We start from the raw sequence: 17,441 nt of genomic DNA, 5'->3' as shown, positions 1-17,441 counted from the left end.
TACAGTCCCGCAAATGAAGGTGACGTCTAGCAGAAATGCGAGCCCCCATGGCCATGGCGGCGCCCCTGACACCGGCAAAGGAAAGATCTGAAAGTAGCTGAACTTGCTGCTGCATGTCAGTAAGCACTGGGGCCCAATCAGCGGCATCTTCTGTCGCCCAAGGGCCATAGACATTATCCTGCAGCGCCAGATGGGAGCCAACATGAGCCGCCTTCAGCGTGGCATTCGCCCTATTGTCCAATGGATCACAAAGAGACCCATACTCTGCAGCCATTGAGAAATGTCCCTCCAAACATGCCAAAATATCGTCCACAGACGCTGCCTTAGAAAGGAAGTCCTCCGCCCCCTTCAACGACTAGAGGTGGGCCATGAAGCGAGGCATGGAGCCACTGCCACAACACCTTAGCCTGGATATTTGAGATCCGGGGAAGGTCCAGCTTCGGGTGTGCTTGTACTGCCGGATCTTAGCGTCCAAAGATCAGTCCCCCCTTCACAGGGCCCAAAAAACCCATGGCATCCACCCCTCTCTGGACAGGTACTTTCCTTCATCCTCCTTGTCGGACTCCGACCCCCGTCGATGAATGGATCGAGGCAGAAGGGGGGCGGGGCGGTAGTAGTAGGAGGAGGAAGATGGACCGAGGTCTGTGCTTCCTCCTGGCCCCTTCATGCTCCTCAATGCTCTTCTTCATGAGATCTTTAATTTCCCTCTGGGACAAAGAACTTCAATGCCATACCGTTTTTTAAGTTATATGCTTCTTCCTGGCCTGTTGATGGTCAGGACTGGCACAGTACCCAGGTGAGTCCACATGCTTCAGTTTGGCAGACCAGTTTCTGCAACTGGGCAGCAAAGCAGGAGGACGCACAAGCCTGCAGCCTGCTGGCGTGCAACTTGTCTCCCAGCAACCAAAGAGGACATGAACAAGAGAGCCAGCCAACCCGCCAATGGGTGCAGGCTGGCCTCCCGCCCAGGGCCAGGCACCAAGGGAGGAAGCGGGGAACCCAGGCCTGCCCCACTTTAAACCCTGCAAGTAAACCGGCTGAGGCCTCGCAGACGATCCAGTCCCTGTCGCAACTTCATTACCTAAAACAAAAACTAAGGATCTGTTTGCCAGGATTTCAATAACTGAATAGCTGTCCTTGTGACCAACATGTCCTATCCTGACCCTCCGACTATAAACCAAACTATAAAATGTCCAGGGCAATGTCTTCAAATGGGTATTGGCAAAAAAGTGTTCACAACGGAAAATAAGAATGGCTCCAACAAAAATGTTCTCCAATGGGAAAGACCTTGGATCCAGAGCATGGACTCCTTCCCCTGGATTCTTAAGTAGATGGCAATTGTCTTTTAGTTCCTTTTGTGTCTCCTTGATTCACAAGGTTCCTGTTTAGGCAACAAGTTCTGAAACCGTCTTTTCTTTTAACTCAAATGTTCTCATTTGTTTGGAAAACTGTCTTTCTATAACGCAAATGTCTCCTTGGTTTAGAAAACGCTGCCTTTGTTTAATATTTCTGAAAGCTTTTTTAACTGCCTGGTATACTCTCCTGCCAGGTCTTTTTATGCAATGCCAACTGCCTGGTTTCCTTCCTTTCCCAGAACTTCTCGTGTGTTTCCCGGTATCTGTCACCAACAATGTATATATTGCTCTTTGCTTGGTATATGTTTGCCCCACACTTGCTTTTCATGCATCTATAGCTCATTGGGGATTGTGATTTGCCTTTTCTGCATTGAGACAGTCTTTTTGGAGGTGTTATCACATTCAACTGTTGGCATGGTCGCTGGAACGCCCTGGAGTTCCCACTGGCTTCAGGTAGACTCACCGGTTCTCTCCAACATCTCCAGTCCCATTTGTGCTTCTGCTGCATAATGCTCTCTGCTTTCCACACTGGAGTGTGCAGATGTCCTTCCCGATTCCTTCGTGGCTCCACGGTCGCACGCCTGCTTCCCTTCAGGTCCCTGAATAGAGAACGGTGCCTCTTCGATCTGCCTAGCGCCCAGAACCTCTCGTACAGCTCCACAGCACTTCAGTCTCTCGCAAAGCGTTTCTCCCTCTGACTTGGCAGCCTTCTCTGCTTTGCCATCCCAGTCTGTGATTTCCGTGTTTGTGATCCTTTGCATAGGAGCCACCATCGTCTTCTGCACTGCCCCATAGTACTGTGATGCCCATGTTTAAATGTCCCACGTACATGTTTTTGGTAAAAACAACTAGACTGCTTGGGGTTCTTCAAGCCCATTTTACCTTACTCAAACTCCTTCATCCTCCTTGTCTCAGTGATTCTGGGAGTTAAAGCATCCAGAGGCACGGAAACTGCTCTCCTGAACACCTCTAAGTTCTGCTTTTCAAACCTGGACTCAAACTCCCCCCTCTGTTCTGATCCTTCTTGGTCTTTCTTCTGCCTTTAGCACAGTCGATCATGCCATCCTCATGAATTGTCTCTGTTTTTAACTTGGCCATCACGGACTGGGCACTGCTGTGGCTGACCTTCTTCCTTTCCAACCGACCCTACCAACTGCAATTGGGCCCTTTCCTATCCTCCATCTCACTCTCTACCTGGGGCGTGCCTCAGGGCTCTATGCTATCGCCATGGCTCTTCAGCTTCTACCTTGCCAGCCTGCCAGCCGACCTTCTGTCCTCACTTCCAGTGTTATGCAGATGACAAGTTTCCATCCTCTACCTCCTCCCACATACCCGACTGTTTTTGTTTGTTTTAATTTATTTGTAAAGCGCTCCAGACCCAGAGGTATATGGGCATTCAAGAATATGGTTACAGAATACAGGTTAAACATATAGTAGTTATATAATTTACAAATAGTTTTTATACAGTTACAATTTGCATAGGAGATATACAATGGCAATAATATGTACACAAGAATGATGGAGGCTAGTGCCCACAGACACATGGAGGTAATGAAAGAGAGCTGGGAGGGGTCGGTGTATGAGGTGTCCTGAGTCACCTATGGTGGGGGTTCCTTTTTATTCAGTAGCCAGGTGATAACCTGGGTTCTGAATGGTTGAAAGGTAGAGATGGTTTTGATGTCCAGTGGAAGTGTATTCCACAGTTGGGAGGCTAGAACCGGAAGCTGGTTCCTCCGGCTCGTTTTAGGGTTTATTTGGGCGCCATCAGGCATAGTGTGTTGGTGGATCTGGTAGTTCTGATATTAGGCTTCAAGGTGAATTTATTGGTTGGATAGGGAGGGGCAAGGTGGTTCAAGGCTTTGTAGGTGAGACATAAAGTTTTTAGGTCAATTTTTATTGTTGGATGGATAACCATTTACATGATTTTCTGATAGCAGAGATATGTTCTCTTCTGGCAATATTAAGCGCAGCTCACAGTGCGTTGTTTTGGAGGACCTGCAGTTAGTTAATTATGGATTTGTTTGCGCCAGCATATAAGCCGTTGCAGTTGGACTGTATGAGTGCTCTGGCTAATATGAGGCAGCTGCTACTGGAGAGTAGAGGTCTGTAAGCCCTTATCAGTTTACCTGTGTAGGCAGTGGCTGAGGCGGTCATATTGATTTGTTTAGAGAAGTTGATGTTGGTGTCTAGATAGAAACCAAGGGTTTTTACACTTTTGGCAATGGGAATTCTGTTTCCATAGATGATAATGCTGATGTAGCTGGGGCCGAGTTTCAAGAGGGTGTTAGGGGAGCCGACCAGGAGAAGGTTCCGTTTTATCATTCAGGCAGAGCCCGTGTGTGGCCATCCATGCTTGAATGATGGTGAAGATTTTGTTGATTCGGCAGACATCGGAATTGTAGTTACCTGATGGGGTTAGGATTATCTGGGGGTCATCAGCATAGTTGGTGTAGGTGACACCCAGATAGTACAGTTTGTCTAAGAGGGGCTTTGTAAATATGTTATACAAAGTAGGTGAAACACATGAACCTTGTGGGACACCGCATGTGATGGGTATCGGGTCGGCCGCTGCTAGTGGTGAAAAGACACGCATGGTCCTGTTAGCAAGGAAAAATTGGATCCATGTGATCGCTGAGTGGGACAAGTGAGCAGCCGATGACAGGTGGTTACATAGGATTTTGTGGTCAACTAGGTCAAAGGCGGCAGAGAGGTCCAAGAGAAGGATGGCAGCCCTGCCCTTATCTTTGAGTTCGTTGATCTGACTTTTAAGATCAACAAGGGACGTTTCTGTTCTGTGTTGAGGTCGAAAGCCAGACTGACGGATTCCTAATAATTGGTTAAATTCTAGTTAGTCCTGAATTTGTAAATGGGCAACTCTATCAAGGATTTTTAGTAAGAACGTCACAGTGGTGATAGGTCTATAGTTAGTAGGTATAGCCGGGTCGAGAGTTTGCTTTTTTAAAAGTGGGAGGACCCAAGATTGTTTTAAATTACTTGGGACTGCATTGATGGTGAAGGACAGGTTTATTAGTTTGGTGATGAAGGGGATAGATCCCTGGCTGCATCTTTTATGATCTGAGCGGGGCAACTATCCCCTTTACAGTTTGAAGGTTTCAGGGAGGCTATCATTTTTGTACTTCAGGTACACTTACCTTTTTGAATGTAAAACCTGAGTTGGCATCAGTGGGCGATTGTAGGGTTCGGTTTGATGTCGGGCCATTGGGGAGTTGTTGTTGTTTGTTTTCAATTTTAGGTTGGAGCCCAGTGATTTTGTTGGCGAGGGCATTCTGGATGGCCGTGCACCTGGGTTTATCCTTGGTACAGGTAACTGTGGGAGGAATGGGGTTTTCAAATTCCTTTTAAGATGTTGAATAGTTCTCTAGTGCTGGATCTGTCTGTCTGTCTGTCTGCTATTCAGGCAGGGAGCCCTTCAAACAATCTGTGCCTTAATGCCACCTGTCCCCTGTACCCCCCCCCCCCCCACACCCCCTTCACTCTCTGGCCACCCTACTTAAGTCTCCCTCACCCCCCACCCTCTTGCGAGAAAAACCCTGTGGTCATCTTTGACTCCCCTCTCTCCTTCTCTCTGCACATTATGGACCTTGCTAAGAACTTTCAGCTCCACACCTCCTGCACCCCCCCTCCCACCCCCCCCGGCACGGTTAGAATGTCACAAGGCCTAGTACGACAGTTACTGTTGATTTATTATTATTTTTTTCCTTTGTCCCCCACGAGCCACCCCCCCTCTTGCCTTGTGGCACCTGGAAACACTTGTCTATAGGCGCCATACAAATGTCCAATAAAATAAATGGGTATTATTGGACAATTGGTGTTTAAATAGTTCTTCTCAGTGGTTTTACATAAAGGTACCGCAGAAGCAAAAGGTGTTGTGTTGGAGCTGTCTGTGTTTAGGTTATAGGTGGGTGTTTGACCAGAAAAATATGAAGGGATTTTTCTTTACTGTTTTTCTTCAGGGGAGGGTTACTAGCTGCTGACGATAGGCGATTAAGGTCTTGGGTATTAGAGGGTCCTTCTCATGGGAAAGGGGGCGATACCGTGTCTCATCCAATGAAGTCCTGACATCTCACCCGTAGGTGTCTCCTCCCATGCGATCTCCCTCATAAAACCGTCCCCAAGGTCAGGATCAGGTAGCGGCTGCTGGCCCATAGCCACATGGGAGGCCACCGCCGGGGGAATCCTTGATGACTCCATTGGATGCATCACAATATCTTATTACACATTGTCGCTTCTGTTTTGCAACTATAGTGATTGTTTTTATTCTGCGTTTTATTTTTCAAGCCTGGTGCGGGAGAGACTGAAAAAGGAAGTTGCTTCACTCCAGGAGCAAGTGCCAGGTTTCCGGCCCGGACTCGCCATTTTGCAGGTATGTCTTATTGTTTCTAATATCTGACACTTTCAGGATAGCTTTGTGCCTTCGTCTCTTGGGGTGCTCTGCTCATATTGACTTAATGGTATAATTTATAGGTGCCTCAAAATCCTACACATACTATAATAAATAGAGCAGACATGGGTGAGAAGAAAGTGTTAGACATGTTGGTCTTGGTCATCTTGAGCCCGTTTTTGCTGCATTGTTCCCTCCACTGAGTTTTATTTTGGCACCGCTGAGTTACAGTAGCCACATAAAAAATTGTGTTTCTAACAATAAAAAAAACTCCATTAAAGAACTGTCCAGATTTATTGGCTGGTTCATTTGGTTGGCCTCCTCCTGCCCCTCTAGAGGAGTCTCTTGGGTGCCAGCGTTGTGGCGGTGTGTGATGAAAAGAACACTGAGAAACTTGGTGGATTGCATCAACTTGGTTAAACATGTTGGATTGGATGACTGCCTACAGAACCTAAACTCGAGTGGCAGTCTAGAGGATCAGTGTCACGATGAACGTCTAGGGCTGAATTCCGTTTTGGGGCTTTTTTTACCTAACTTAGTTACTCCCAAACATTTAGTTGGCTTATATTGGAGTTCTGACTTCGGTGAATTCCCCACTCCCCCCAAATTCAATGTAACTCATTTTCATGTGCTGCTCTGTAGTAACCCATAAAGCTATCGGCGTATGGGTGAATTGTAGGTACCCTATTTCGCTCCTAGGGTGAAGGTACCACATTTGTGGCAATTTTACAGCATTAACAGTCCACTGCCCTAATATGGTTCTCTTTGAACTACTCTTGAACCTTGTCATCTTAAGCCCTTCCCCCAACCATTTTGTTTTGTGCAGTCTCTTTTTGTGGACCCTGAGGCACGGCCACAATGTGAGTTTTGCCTACCAGCGGTCATCTTGAGGCCACCAAAGAATCCTTGGTTTGGGTTTAAGTCATTTAAACTGGCCTATGGTGCTCCAGTCTCTGGATGGTTGGCTTTCCTGATTGACCAGCTGGAACCTGAAGGTTGCATGCCTTTATCTTGGTGGAGAGTGTGAGCACAGTGGGAGACCGTGTAGACATTCTGCAGAGGAACTGCTGCTGAGGATCCCTGAGGGGACCTACTGGTTGGGCCCTGGCCCCTTTGTCCTGTTCATCCAGACTTCTCCTTGATGGTGGAACCAATTGCTGTGCTCTGCCTTGGATTCCTCTAGACTTTCTGCTGGGGCGATTCCTCACATTTAGCCCCAAGATTGCTCCTATGGACCCTTATGGCCTTGGTGCCTAAAGGCAGAAACGCATCTCGGTTCTGCTTGCCTGAAAATCGAGAGGCTGCCAGCTACTGCACATCAGCACCTTGTGGGACATCTTGGGCTGCTTCCAGACGTTGTCTGCTAGTGGGATTGCGACACCTGATGTACCTGCACTACTTGTGGGTAACACTGAGTCGTCCTTCTGCCAAGCTCTTGTTCTCGTGTGTTGTCGTCTTCGTCTGGACTACCATGCCTGGGTATTTGCTACATCGTGGGTTTAAGTCGCTCAAACCGGAAAGCTCTACAGCTGCTAGCCAGACCTAAGGCTGACACCTAAAACTACCTGTCCCTTTCTTCAGCAGCCATGCTATGAGTACTCATCCCTGGGTCCTTTGGTTCTAAATGTATGGATGGTTGCCCCACCAGGGTCTTCTGAATATAGATGCAAAGGTGTTACCCAGCCCTCCGGCTTTAATCGGATTGCTCAATTTAGTCCTTGTCGTCCTGAACTGGAATCTTAGACTGGGAGGGTCCCTTAGACTCCCCAGCCACCTAGCTGTCGCTGCTGCTACATTTATGGGTAAGACATAGTACTTGCATAACATTGATAGATCAATGCGGCAGGCATATTGGGCTTGTCCTGTTTTATGAAAGAACATTTGTAAACTATATACACTCATAAAAAGTTACTTGGAGGTACTTTCCTGGGCTGTGCATTTTTCCCTTTAGTATAATCGATAACTACATTACACTGGTTGAATATTCCCTGTAGTAGAGCTGCTGTGTATTTGTATGGTTTAGCTGGGTTCTGTTGCGCGAACTGGGACGCAGTGTGCCTAGTACTTTACATACTGTTTACATTACTAATGTGTGCCCTTTTTAATGTTTGAATACTCCTTTCCTCCTTTCTAATCTAGATTGTTTTTGTGCTTCCATTTCCGGGGTTAGGCCTCTATGTTGGACATATGGAGTGAGGGGAGATCAATGTTAACCCGTAATAGTTTTTCTGTATATTGGAGTTTCTGGTATATTTTTCCAAAATCTTGTTTAACACGTTTTTAAACAATGGCCCAGTACAAAAAATTATATATTTAACAGGATATCGGGCAGCAATATTTGCACTCACTACCAGCCATTGGCTTGTGGCAATTGGCTATTGGCGAGTAAGAATGCATGTGGATAAAGGAAGAGGTGAGTGACTTATTTGCCTGGCTAGTAGCTTCAAACGTTACATTTTGCCCCTTGCTTATATTCCCTGTAACGGATTTGTCAGGGCCTAACTGCGTTTTGATTTAGCCTATTACCGCCTGCCCGTGAAATCGCACTGCAAATTGTGAGAGTTGATACTAAGTTGGACATCCTGGTATTACACTAAGAGCAGTTCTACTTGGCTCCCTCACCTGAGGGCCGCAGACAATGTCCTTAGCGATGTGCATGGATCCATTCTGAAAGGACCTAATTGTCCAGTCCTCTTCCTAATATACAACCACTGTCCTGGGGCTGGAGCACCCAGCACACTGCCGTGGCTGCACTCTACTTGCATCCTGGCTCAGATATGGGTCGCTCAACAACCCCCCCCCACTCCCCTCCCGGGCCCTTTGAAGGCTTTTGAGTCTCTTTTCTGATTACTTTCTCCTGCCAGGGTCTGTGACAATTGTTTCAGCAGGCTCTGCTTTCTTTCTTGGTTCGGTCTCTCTGCTAATATCCAAGATATAGACCCCACCAGACTCTGCCCCTTTTCTCTTCATGCTCTGCTCAAGGAGTGACCCAAAGCTCTGTGAGCGGTGGCTTCTGTTGCTCTGAGTGTACCTTCTGTTACGATCAGTCCCAATATCCTCAGACCCAGCTTGTCCCGGCACCCTTCTGTTTGGTTCAGCCCTCTCTAAGGGAACCAATAATGTAGGGGATTGGGTTTGCAACGTACGTAATCTGTGGGAGTTGTACGATTCCTAGTGGCTCCCAGTTGTTAAAAATGAGCCTTCTCCATGTGACTGTTGCACAGTCTAATGTTTACCTGTTGGGTTTTCTCATAGATTAAGATGGATTGTGATCTAATTGTTCCTGCATGGAATTAAACGGGCTGTGTGACCGTGTTTGTGTGCCCCGTGCCTTCTGTGACCTTGTTTGTGTCTCCCACCTACCCCCATGCCCTCTGTGCTGTGTTTGTTCCTCCCACCCACCCTGAATGATTTGCACCTCTCCCCTCCCCCCCCCCCTTGGTATGGGTTGTGCAGCCCCCCCTTTATTCTCCCTTGCTGTGGTGTTTGCTTCCCTCCTTCTCTCCAGCACTTTTGTTTTTTTTCATACTTGTCTAATTGTGACCTGTAGGATGGTTTCACGTCTGTCCCACCCCCCTCCTTTTGTTCTTCTCCTTCCCCTTAGCACAACTTGATAATGTCTTCTGACCTAGTACGTTGTCACTTGTCTTGCCCTTCCCCTCGCCTCTTTCCCTCCTTTCCTACATTATTCGCTCCTCCCTCCCCCTCCTCTTTCCCTCATCTCCTACTCTATTTTCCCTCTTCTCCTCCTCCCCACCCCTTCCCTCCTCCTGTTAAATTCCTGCACTACCTAAATTGCTGACAGGCATGATAATCCTAGCCGCCCGTCTTTCGCAGCCACCTGCCCTCTCCTCCTCCTTTCCCTCCCCCTGTCTTGCTAAAGTCTGGCGCTACCTCAATTGCCGTCACGCATAGTAATCGTAGCCACCTGTCTTTCGCAGCCACCTTGCACCCCACCCCTCTTGTTTTAATGTTCCATTAGCCCTTAATCCTATCATTTGTCCCTGGACCTTTGATAGCAGCTTGTCCGTCTCTCCCCTTCTCTCCTGGTCTTCTCCTCCCACTCCCCCCAGCACTATTCTGAATCGTCGTCTGACCCATTATGGTAGTTGCTTGTTTTGTCCCTCTCCTTCTCCCTCACTCCACACCCCTACTCCTCAACCTCCCCCTCCTTGTTTACTCATGCACTACATCAATTGTCAGGCATAGTAATGTTACTGCTGGTTTTGTCTCATTTGTTTCCCTTCCTCTCTTCTCCTTAACTGTTCCTTGCACTATCTGAAATGTCGCCAGGCTGATAGTTATTTTTCACATTCTGAATTGTTTCAAGGACTTATAAGAATGTAATTGTATTCTCCCATGTACCCTCCCTCCTTGAAGCGCTTTGAAACACAATGTGTATAGGCGCTATACAAATAAAAATGTGCACCCTTGCGGGGGTTCGGAATTGAGGGGAGCTGGGACCTATTTAGCTCCTGCTTAGCTTGACAGCAACCGCTACCAGGAGCTCCTTTTGGCTCCCCAGGCCAACTGATTCGGAACAAACATAGCTATGTGAATAGATGTGCCCTAATGTTTGTTTATAGATAAACGACATTTAAAGCATAACGAGCTATAAATAATGAACAAGATAACATGCTTGCATTTATGTGAAAGTTAAATTTGTGGAATGCCACGTACCGGCGACTTGTTCCCCAGTGGTAGGTTATGTTCACCGGTTCATACTGGATACCCAAGAGCTGCCTTTAGCTTGTGCTCATCGAATCATTTGTACCTTTTACAGCATACTTTACTTTTGGGAAGCCCGTTTGGGAAAGAATGAAGCTTCCAAAACATAGTATTCAAGATGGCTAACCAAATGTGAAGTCATAACCTGGAAACACACTGACAACTCATTTCTGAAACAAACATGTAATAAGATTTTGAGGAAATGGTGACAGATTGGATGTTCCAATGGAGCAGTTTCACGAGATGCACCGCTCAATAGAGCCGTTTCGGGGAAAGCTTCACTTCAAGCTGTTCAATTACATATTTTTTAGGTTGTTTCAAATGAAGCCATCAGACAAAATCAATGGGTTTGTGTTTGTTTATTTTTTTGCTTCTACTCCACACTTCATTACTGCAAGATAGTGGGGGTGCTTATTAGGGCGATTAGTCCCTTTTTGCCCATACTGTTGTCTCTCCGTCCTTTACTTCACTCTTCTAGTTTATTACCCCTTTGTTCAATGCCATTCTCACTTGATCTAATATTTTTTAATGTAAATTTTAATTGAAATATTATGATGCCTCTTTCAGATTTTGAGGCGTTTTATAAGTAATTTAATGTGTGCCTGCTTGATGAGATGACCTCTTGTTGAAATGAGGTGGAACAGGTGACTATCAGATGGGGAAACATAACATACCTAATTTTCCGTTGACCGCCCTACAGCACTTTACCCCAATCTTCCAGAATTGGCGTACGATTAGTCAATTAAACCACTCCCAGAATATATGGTAGGTTCTTTTAGACATCTGGCAATCCATATGGTTTATAAAGTTGTTAATTATATAATTACGATCACATAATACATAACTAATATAACCAATGTGCCTCATTACAATTGTGCCGGTCCAGAAACAGTGCTGGTACCTACCGGCACCATTTTTTACAGACCGGCACAGTGCAACTCTGCGGACGGCACCCGCTTGCAGGGTTCTCACGGAAGCACTGGCACTACGGTGCTGGTGCTCGCTCCTGTGTCCCCATTCCCGTGAGTCCTAATGGGGACTAACAAAATTACCGGCGCCTGACTTTCCGGCCACCGACTCAGAATAGCCCGGTGGCACCGGGAAGTCGGGTGCCAGTAATTCTTTTCGGATCTGGTGGCAACCCGCCGGTTTTACCAGCAGGGTTGCCGCCGGACCCGTAATGAGGTCCACTGTATGCATTCCTATTTCCCTGTCTCGCCAACCTCTTCGGTCCCCTTGTTTTGGCAGATTGTAAAATTAGAATTGATTAGTAGAATCCCATTGCCCTTCCTTTACGTAAATAAGTCTGCATACGAGTCTTGTACGTGCAAATAAGAAGCAGGTACGCTGTGTTCATTAATGGGGTCCCTTTACTCCGAAAACCCTCTAAACTCAGTGTGGTTTTACTTTTAACTCGGAACTCTGCACAATGACTTAGGATGCCTCCCCCAAGGAGAGCCCATGGACTTTAGCAGACTTGTGTAACTTTCATGGCTGGTCGCTCCTTTGCAGCAAAGGTGGTTCCAGAGGGTGCTGGAATTTAAAGCATTCTGTGTTTTGATAGCATCCCTGCCACGCCTCTTAAAATGCACAACCAAACTTGTCATTGGATAGAAGACACAACCTTCTATCTGCCCAGATGTACATACCTGAATATTCCGCAATGCCAGCTGCTCTTCCCTTAGTACTGAGTGGAATGGCTTCCTCTTACAAGAAGTGTCACTGCTCACCGTCCAGACCACATTATATAAATTTTTGCAACAGTTAAAACCCTCCCATTTATTTTATTACAAGTCCACCCCACATGATTGATCAAACCTATACAAAAGAAATCTAATCTTCTCTAATTTCCACATTCTGAATGGTCACCATTATCTTAACTACCATCTTCAGCTTGTGTGTACAGCACTGATGCTGTAGATTTCACCAAATCCAATTTCCCCTACTTAGAACATTTCTAATTTTGTTTTTCTTCAAATTGGTTAAGTAGGTGTGTTTTAAAACATAGATGGGGTGGGGTAAAGGGATAGGAAAAGTAGGGGGAAGTGGGAGGGGGTGGAGGTCTCCGCCTGCATAAAAAAAAGAAAATGTGAAGGCAAAAAAGTCTCCTTTAGGTGAAATCGTGGATATCCATACAGCACAACCCCTTGTAGGATTTGTCTGTGGTAGTTCATGACATCCTCGCATAGTTAACAATCGCATGCAAACATTCATTACGAGTCCCAGCTGGCCTGAAACCACCTAACCCCAGGGTGTAATTGTACATGGTTTGCAAGAGTACTTCAAAAATTGAGGGGAAGAGTGAACGGATTCCCTTTGAACTGGTGATAACCATCTCACCCACCCCGACTTGCTGGCGTCTTTGGAAAACTCTAATGTAAACGACTATCAATTCAACATGCATGGCCTCTGGTCACATCCTGAGCGAAAACAAGGATCTGTCAAATCTGGCCTCGGACATCCTTTATTGCTGGTCAAAAAGCAAATGGCTGGATCCCCCTGAGCAATAAATAATTGGCTCAATTGCATCTTCCTTCCGCGATAATGCCAAGCCATAAAAACCCCAGGGGGCCTTTTGACTGACCATCTGCTTAATGTCATGGCTAATTGTTACTTCTTTTAAGCCTCCAAACCCTGCAAAACCAGTTTTTCTCAGTTACTCAGAATTCCTCTCGCAAACTCATTAATGCTAGATCAATGGTTGCCCACGCTACTGAGATCTCAGACACCCTAACGAACAAGAACTTAGACCTACTATGCATTACTGAAACTTGGCTCCATGAGGCTGCTGACCCTGCTATTATGCTAGCAATACCAGACGGCTAACAATTGCTAAGAGCTGACAGACCCAACACCAAAGGAGGTGGCCTAGCCATTATCCACAAAGCCAACCTGCCTATCCGCCTAGCAACTATCACGCCACTCCAGTCCTGTGAACTCCTCACTGCCAAACTCCAACTCTCATGCAACTGCACTCTCACCATCCATGTGATCTACAGACCACCTGGACCATTAGGTACCTTCGAGGACGACCTAACCAGCATCCTAACTAATGATACAAAAGACCATGCGCAAATCGTACTATTAGGAGATTTCAACCTTGGTTTCAATGACGGCAACGACAAACATGCCACATCTGTCGCAGCACTACTGCACGCCTATGGACTAACGCAAAAAGTCACTACCCCCACCCACTCCAAAGGCAGAACTTTTGACTGGGTTGCGGACCTCAACTGCAACACCAGCATCACTAATATAACCCTGCAAATATGGACAGACCACCATCTAATTTCATTCTCCGCCCTACTTGACCTGGCCCCGCCACTTCCCACCAGAAGTAAAAGACATTACAGCAGAACAACTCCTCCCACTCCTCCTCCCCACCCTCAACAACGTAGACAACATTACAGACCCAACATTTCTTGTGGAAACCTATAATAATACCTTGACCATGGCACTAGATCTGATCGCCCCCACCAAAATCCGTAAAGGCAAACAACTCTCCCACCTGAATAACTGGTTCACACCTCAACTGAGAGACCTCAGAACTCAAAAAAGAAAACTGCAATCTATATGGCGACACTCGCCCACTGAGGAGAACAAAATCAAGTTAGCCACCCTTACCAAACAATATAAAAAGGAAATCATTAGCACACAAAAGAATACCTACGACAGAATAACTAAAGCCAAATCTGACACTAAGGAACTATTCTCTATCCTGCGGGAAATGGAATCGCCCATACCGCAAACAGATAATATCCCCAAAAATAAACTCTGGTGCACTAAATTACAAAACGCCCTAGCAGGAAAAATCAGCTCTCTTCAAACTAAAATTGCAATTAAAAAAAGCCGCCTTGCTAGTGCCACCGGAGCCCACCCCCAAGGCACAGCCCGCCCCAAACCAACCCGCTAACACTCCACATCCCTTTAGCTTCCAACAAATAACCATACTAGAGACAGAAAAAATAATACTCTCCCTAAAGCCATCCAATTGTAAAGGCGAGAACTGCCCTCCTCAAATTATAAAAGATGCAGCGAGAGACCTAGCTCCCTTCATCTCAAAACTGATCAACGCCTCCTTTAAGACTAACCTAGTGCCCAATAACCTTAAACAGTCTTGGGTCCTACCCCTACTAAAAAAACAAACCCTCGACCCTTCCATCCCGACAAACTATAGACCCATCACTACCGTCCCATTTCTACTTAAAATCATCGACCGGGTTGCCTACCTGCAAATCCAGGATTTACCTTGAATCCAATAACCTACTTGGCTCACGACAATCTGGCTTCCGCCCCCTTCACGGCACTGAAACAGCCCCGATTGACCTAAAGACTCAAATTGATGAGTTGAAGGATAATGGAAAATCAGCTATGCTACTTCTCCTTGACCTATCGGCAGCCTTCGACCTGGTAGATCACGCAGTCTTATGCAATCACCTCGGCTCCACTGCCCATTTTTCAAGCGATGCCATAACCTGGGTTCAATCCTTCCTGGCTAACCAGACTATGAGAGTCTTCTCCCCCCTTGCAGCCGCTGACCCCATACAAGTCTCCTGCGGTGTTCCCCAGGGATCATGTGTCTCCCCTACTATGTATAACATCTTTACCAAACCCTTGTTTGACAAGTTGGACAGACTGGGTGTCATCTACACTAACTATGCAGATGACACTCAGATCCTTATCCCCCTTTCGGGCAACTTCTTGGAAGACTCAGCTTTGGTAAATAAGATATACCTCCTCATTCAGGCATGGATGGCATCCCACGGCCTCTGTCTGAATGACGGCAAAACAGAGATTCTGATCCTCGGCACAGAGACAGCGATTAAAAAAACTCGACCGCAACTATGCGTCATTTAACATTGACAACAAAGTCATCAAAGTGATGCCTGCAGTCAAACCCCTTGGGGTCTATCTGGACTCAGCACTCACTTTTAAGAATCAAGTTTACTCCCTAGCTTCCTCCACAGCATATACTTGTAAACTGATCCGATCATGTAGACCATTCCTAACAGATGCCAGCTGTATTACCTTAGCTAATGCACTTATCATATCCAGATTGGACTACTGCAACGCCTTATACGCGGGATCTAACAAGTATATCCTTAACAAACTCCAATCTCTCCAAAATAACGCTCTTAGAGTAGCCTTAAACGTACCCAACAGAGCCCATGTCTCCACCGCCAGAAGGAATATCCACTGGTTTAAAATCAATGACAGGATCACCCTCAAAACTCTCACTCACGTCCAAATGCCTCAACAATATAGCTCCTCACTACCTAGTGAATAAAATCAACAAAAGAACCTCTAATCGCCCCACAAGAAGGTCTAACGCCTTCACCCTGCTGGTGCCCAGATATAGAAAAAGCACAGCTGGTGGCGCCAGCTTTCCTGTCACAGCGGCCCAAACTTGGAACAAACTCCCCTTAGAACTCAGAAAGGACCAACCTTACCCAAGTTTCAGACGCAGGGCACTCTCATGGATATGATCCAACGACATCTAAGGTGATCCCCTCCCTCCTTAATCAGAACCACTCGTCCTGAGAGACACCCTCCTGACTATGCCCTGCTAACTTGTCCCCAGGTACCCCGACCTCCACTGCCAGTATCCAGCTACAAACTGTGGTTGACTTCCACTCGGCTCCCTCTTGCTTCCGACACCTGACAATCAACCGCACAAGTTCTTCCAAACTTTAAACTTCATTGAACTGTACCACCCTCCATTTCTTTCTGTTTCCAACACTTGGCATTAACTGTTTAGCACATGTAATCTATAATGTTTCTGAATCTGCTCCTACCGCTTCTGTGTGTGTCACTGTAACAAAGTTCTCAAGTAATCTTGTAATGCTTGCGCCCGGCTACCTGCGGGTTTGGTTTTGTGCTATGTCAAATAAATAAACAAACCTTGACTGCAGAGTTTAACCTATTTATCAAAAGGGCCTACTGCATATAGATTTGTAAATTCCCCATGAATGTATATCGGTGTGCATGCATGTTTAAAAAATATTGTTCTTTTTACAGTAGTTTCTTCATAACAAATCTCATTTCTCGTATGCACATTGTGAAGCTTCTCCTGGCCAAGCTACCAGGAGGAGCTTGGCCAGGTTTGACACATACCCTGATTGTATTCATATTTCATTTGTGATTTTGACATTGTCTTGCTGCGGATGTGCAAATCTTAAATGTATCAACTTAAACACAAGTTACACTTATTAACCCATCCCATTCTCATTGACTACACATAAAATTGCAACATTGCACCAACTTCGTTGCTCCCCAGTCACAAATATGGCACATGCATCATGAGCGCGTCTCTCATTGGGACCTTTCCTGACCACTCCAACAAGCTTGAGCAACTCTGCTGGCTGCACCCCTTGCGCGCTGACTTGAACAACAAGATCAGCATCCTTTGGGAAAGCTTGCGGTTCCAAAATGAAAGACTTTAAATATGGGACAGTCGACCAGTTGCTGTACAGGTTTCTGGGCTTTGTAGTTCTCCCTGCATGCGCCTCTCCATCGGAGTTCATCATTTGGACTTGAGGCACAAATTGAAAACCCCCCTCAAGTCTATGGCTGAGTCTTTAAATAGGGAGTCTCTCACACGCTTTTGGAAGTGACGTCAGAGTAATTGGACTGATGGCAAAACGAAATATTCAAATTCTATTAAAGTTTTCTTTAACCACTAGAAAGTGCACCGACCAAAAGTGCATTTGCCAAGAGAACAGATCCTCGTCGACTAATTATAAAAAGGTACGCACCGCCACCATTGAGAAGGGCGTATCTTTAGCCGAACACATCCTTCTTGCCCTACATGTGTGGTCCCGGCTCCGGCACTACACGTGTCAAATGCATGATTTGTTTTGTTACACACACAGGCCAGACGCTGCCCACTGGCCTGGTCCCTCGACTTGAGCTCTGCATTTGCGGGCCTTCTGATATTCTTTCAGCTTGGAGCTTTT

General features: G+C 46.3%; 1 protein-coding gene across 2 annotated transcripts in view; it reads left to right on the top strand.

The window, feature by feature from the left end:
- The window catches only part of MTHFD1 (methylenetetrahydrofolate dehydrogenase, cyclohydrolase and formyltetrahydrofolate synthetase 1), a 517,055-nt gene that overhangs the window by 20,530 nt on the left and 479,084 nt on the right, over positions 1-17,441 (top strand). For both annotated transcript variants that reach the window (XM_069638218.1, XM_069638219.1), the window contains exon 2: positions 5,655-5,739. In XM_069638218.1, the coding sequence (XP_069494319.1) occupies positions 5,655-5,739 (85 nt within the window). The remainder of the gene's footprint in view (positions 1-5,654; positions 5,740-17,441) is intronic.

Source organism: Ambystoma mexicanum, chromosome 14, assembly GCF_040938575.1.
Source record: "Ambystoma mexicanum isolate Mex_15411 chromosome 14, UKY_AmexF1_1, whole genome shotgun sequence".
NCBI classification, from domain to species: domain Eukaryota; kingdom Metazoa; phylum Chordata; class Amphibia; order Caudata; family Ambystomatidae; genus Ambystoma; species Ambystoma mexicanum.
This window is presented reverse-complemented; position numbering and strand designations above follow the sequence as displayed.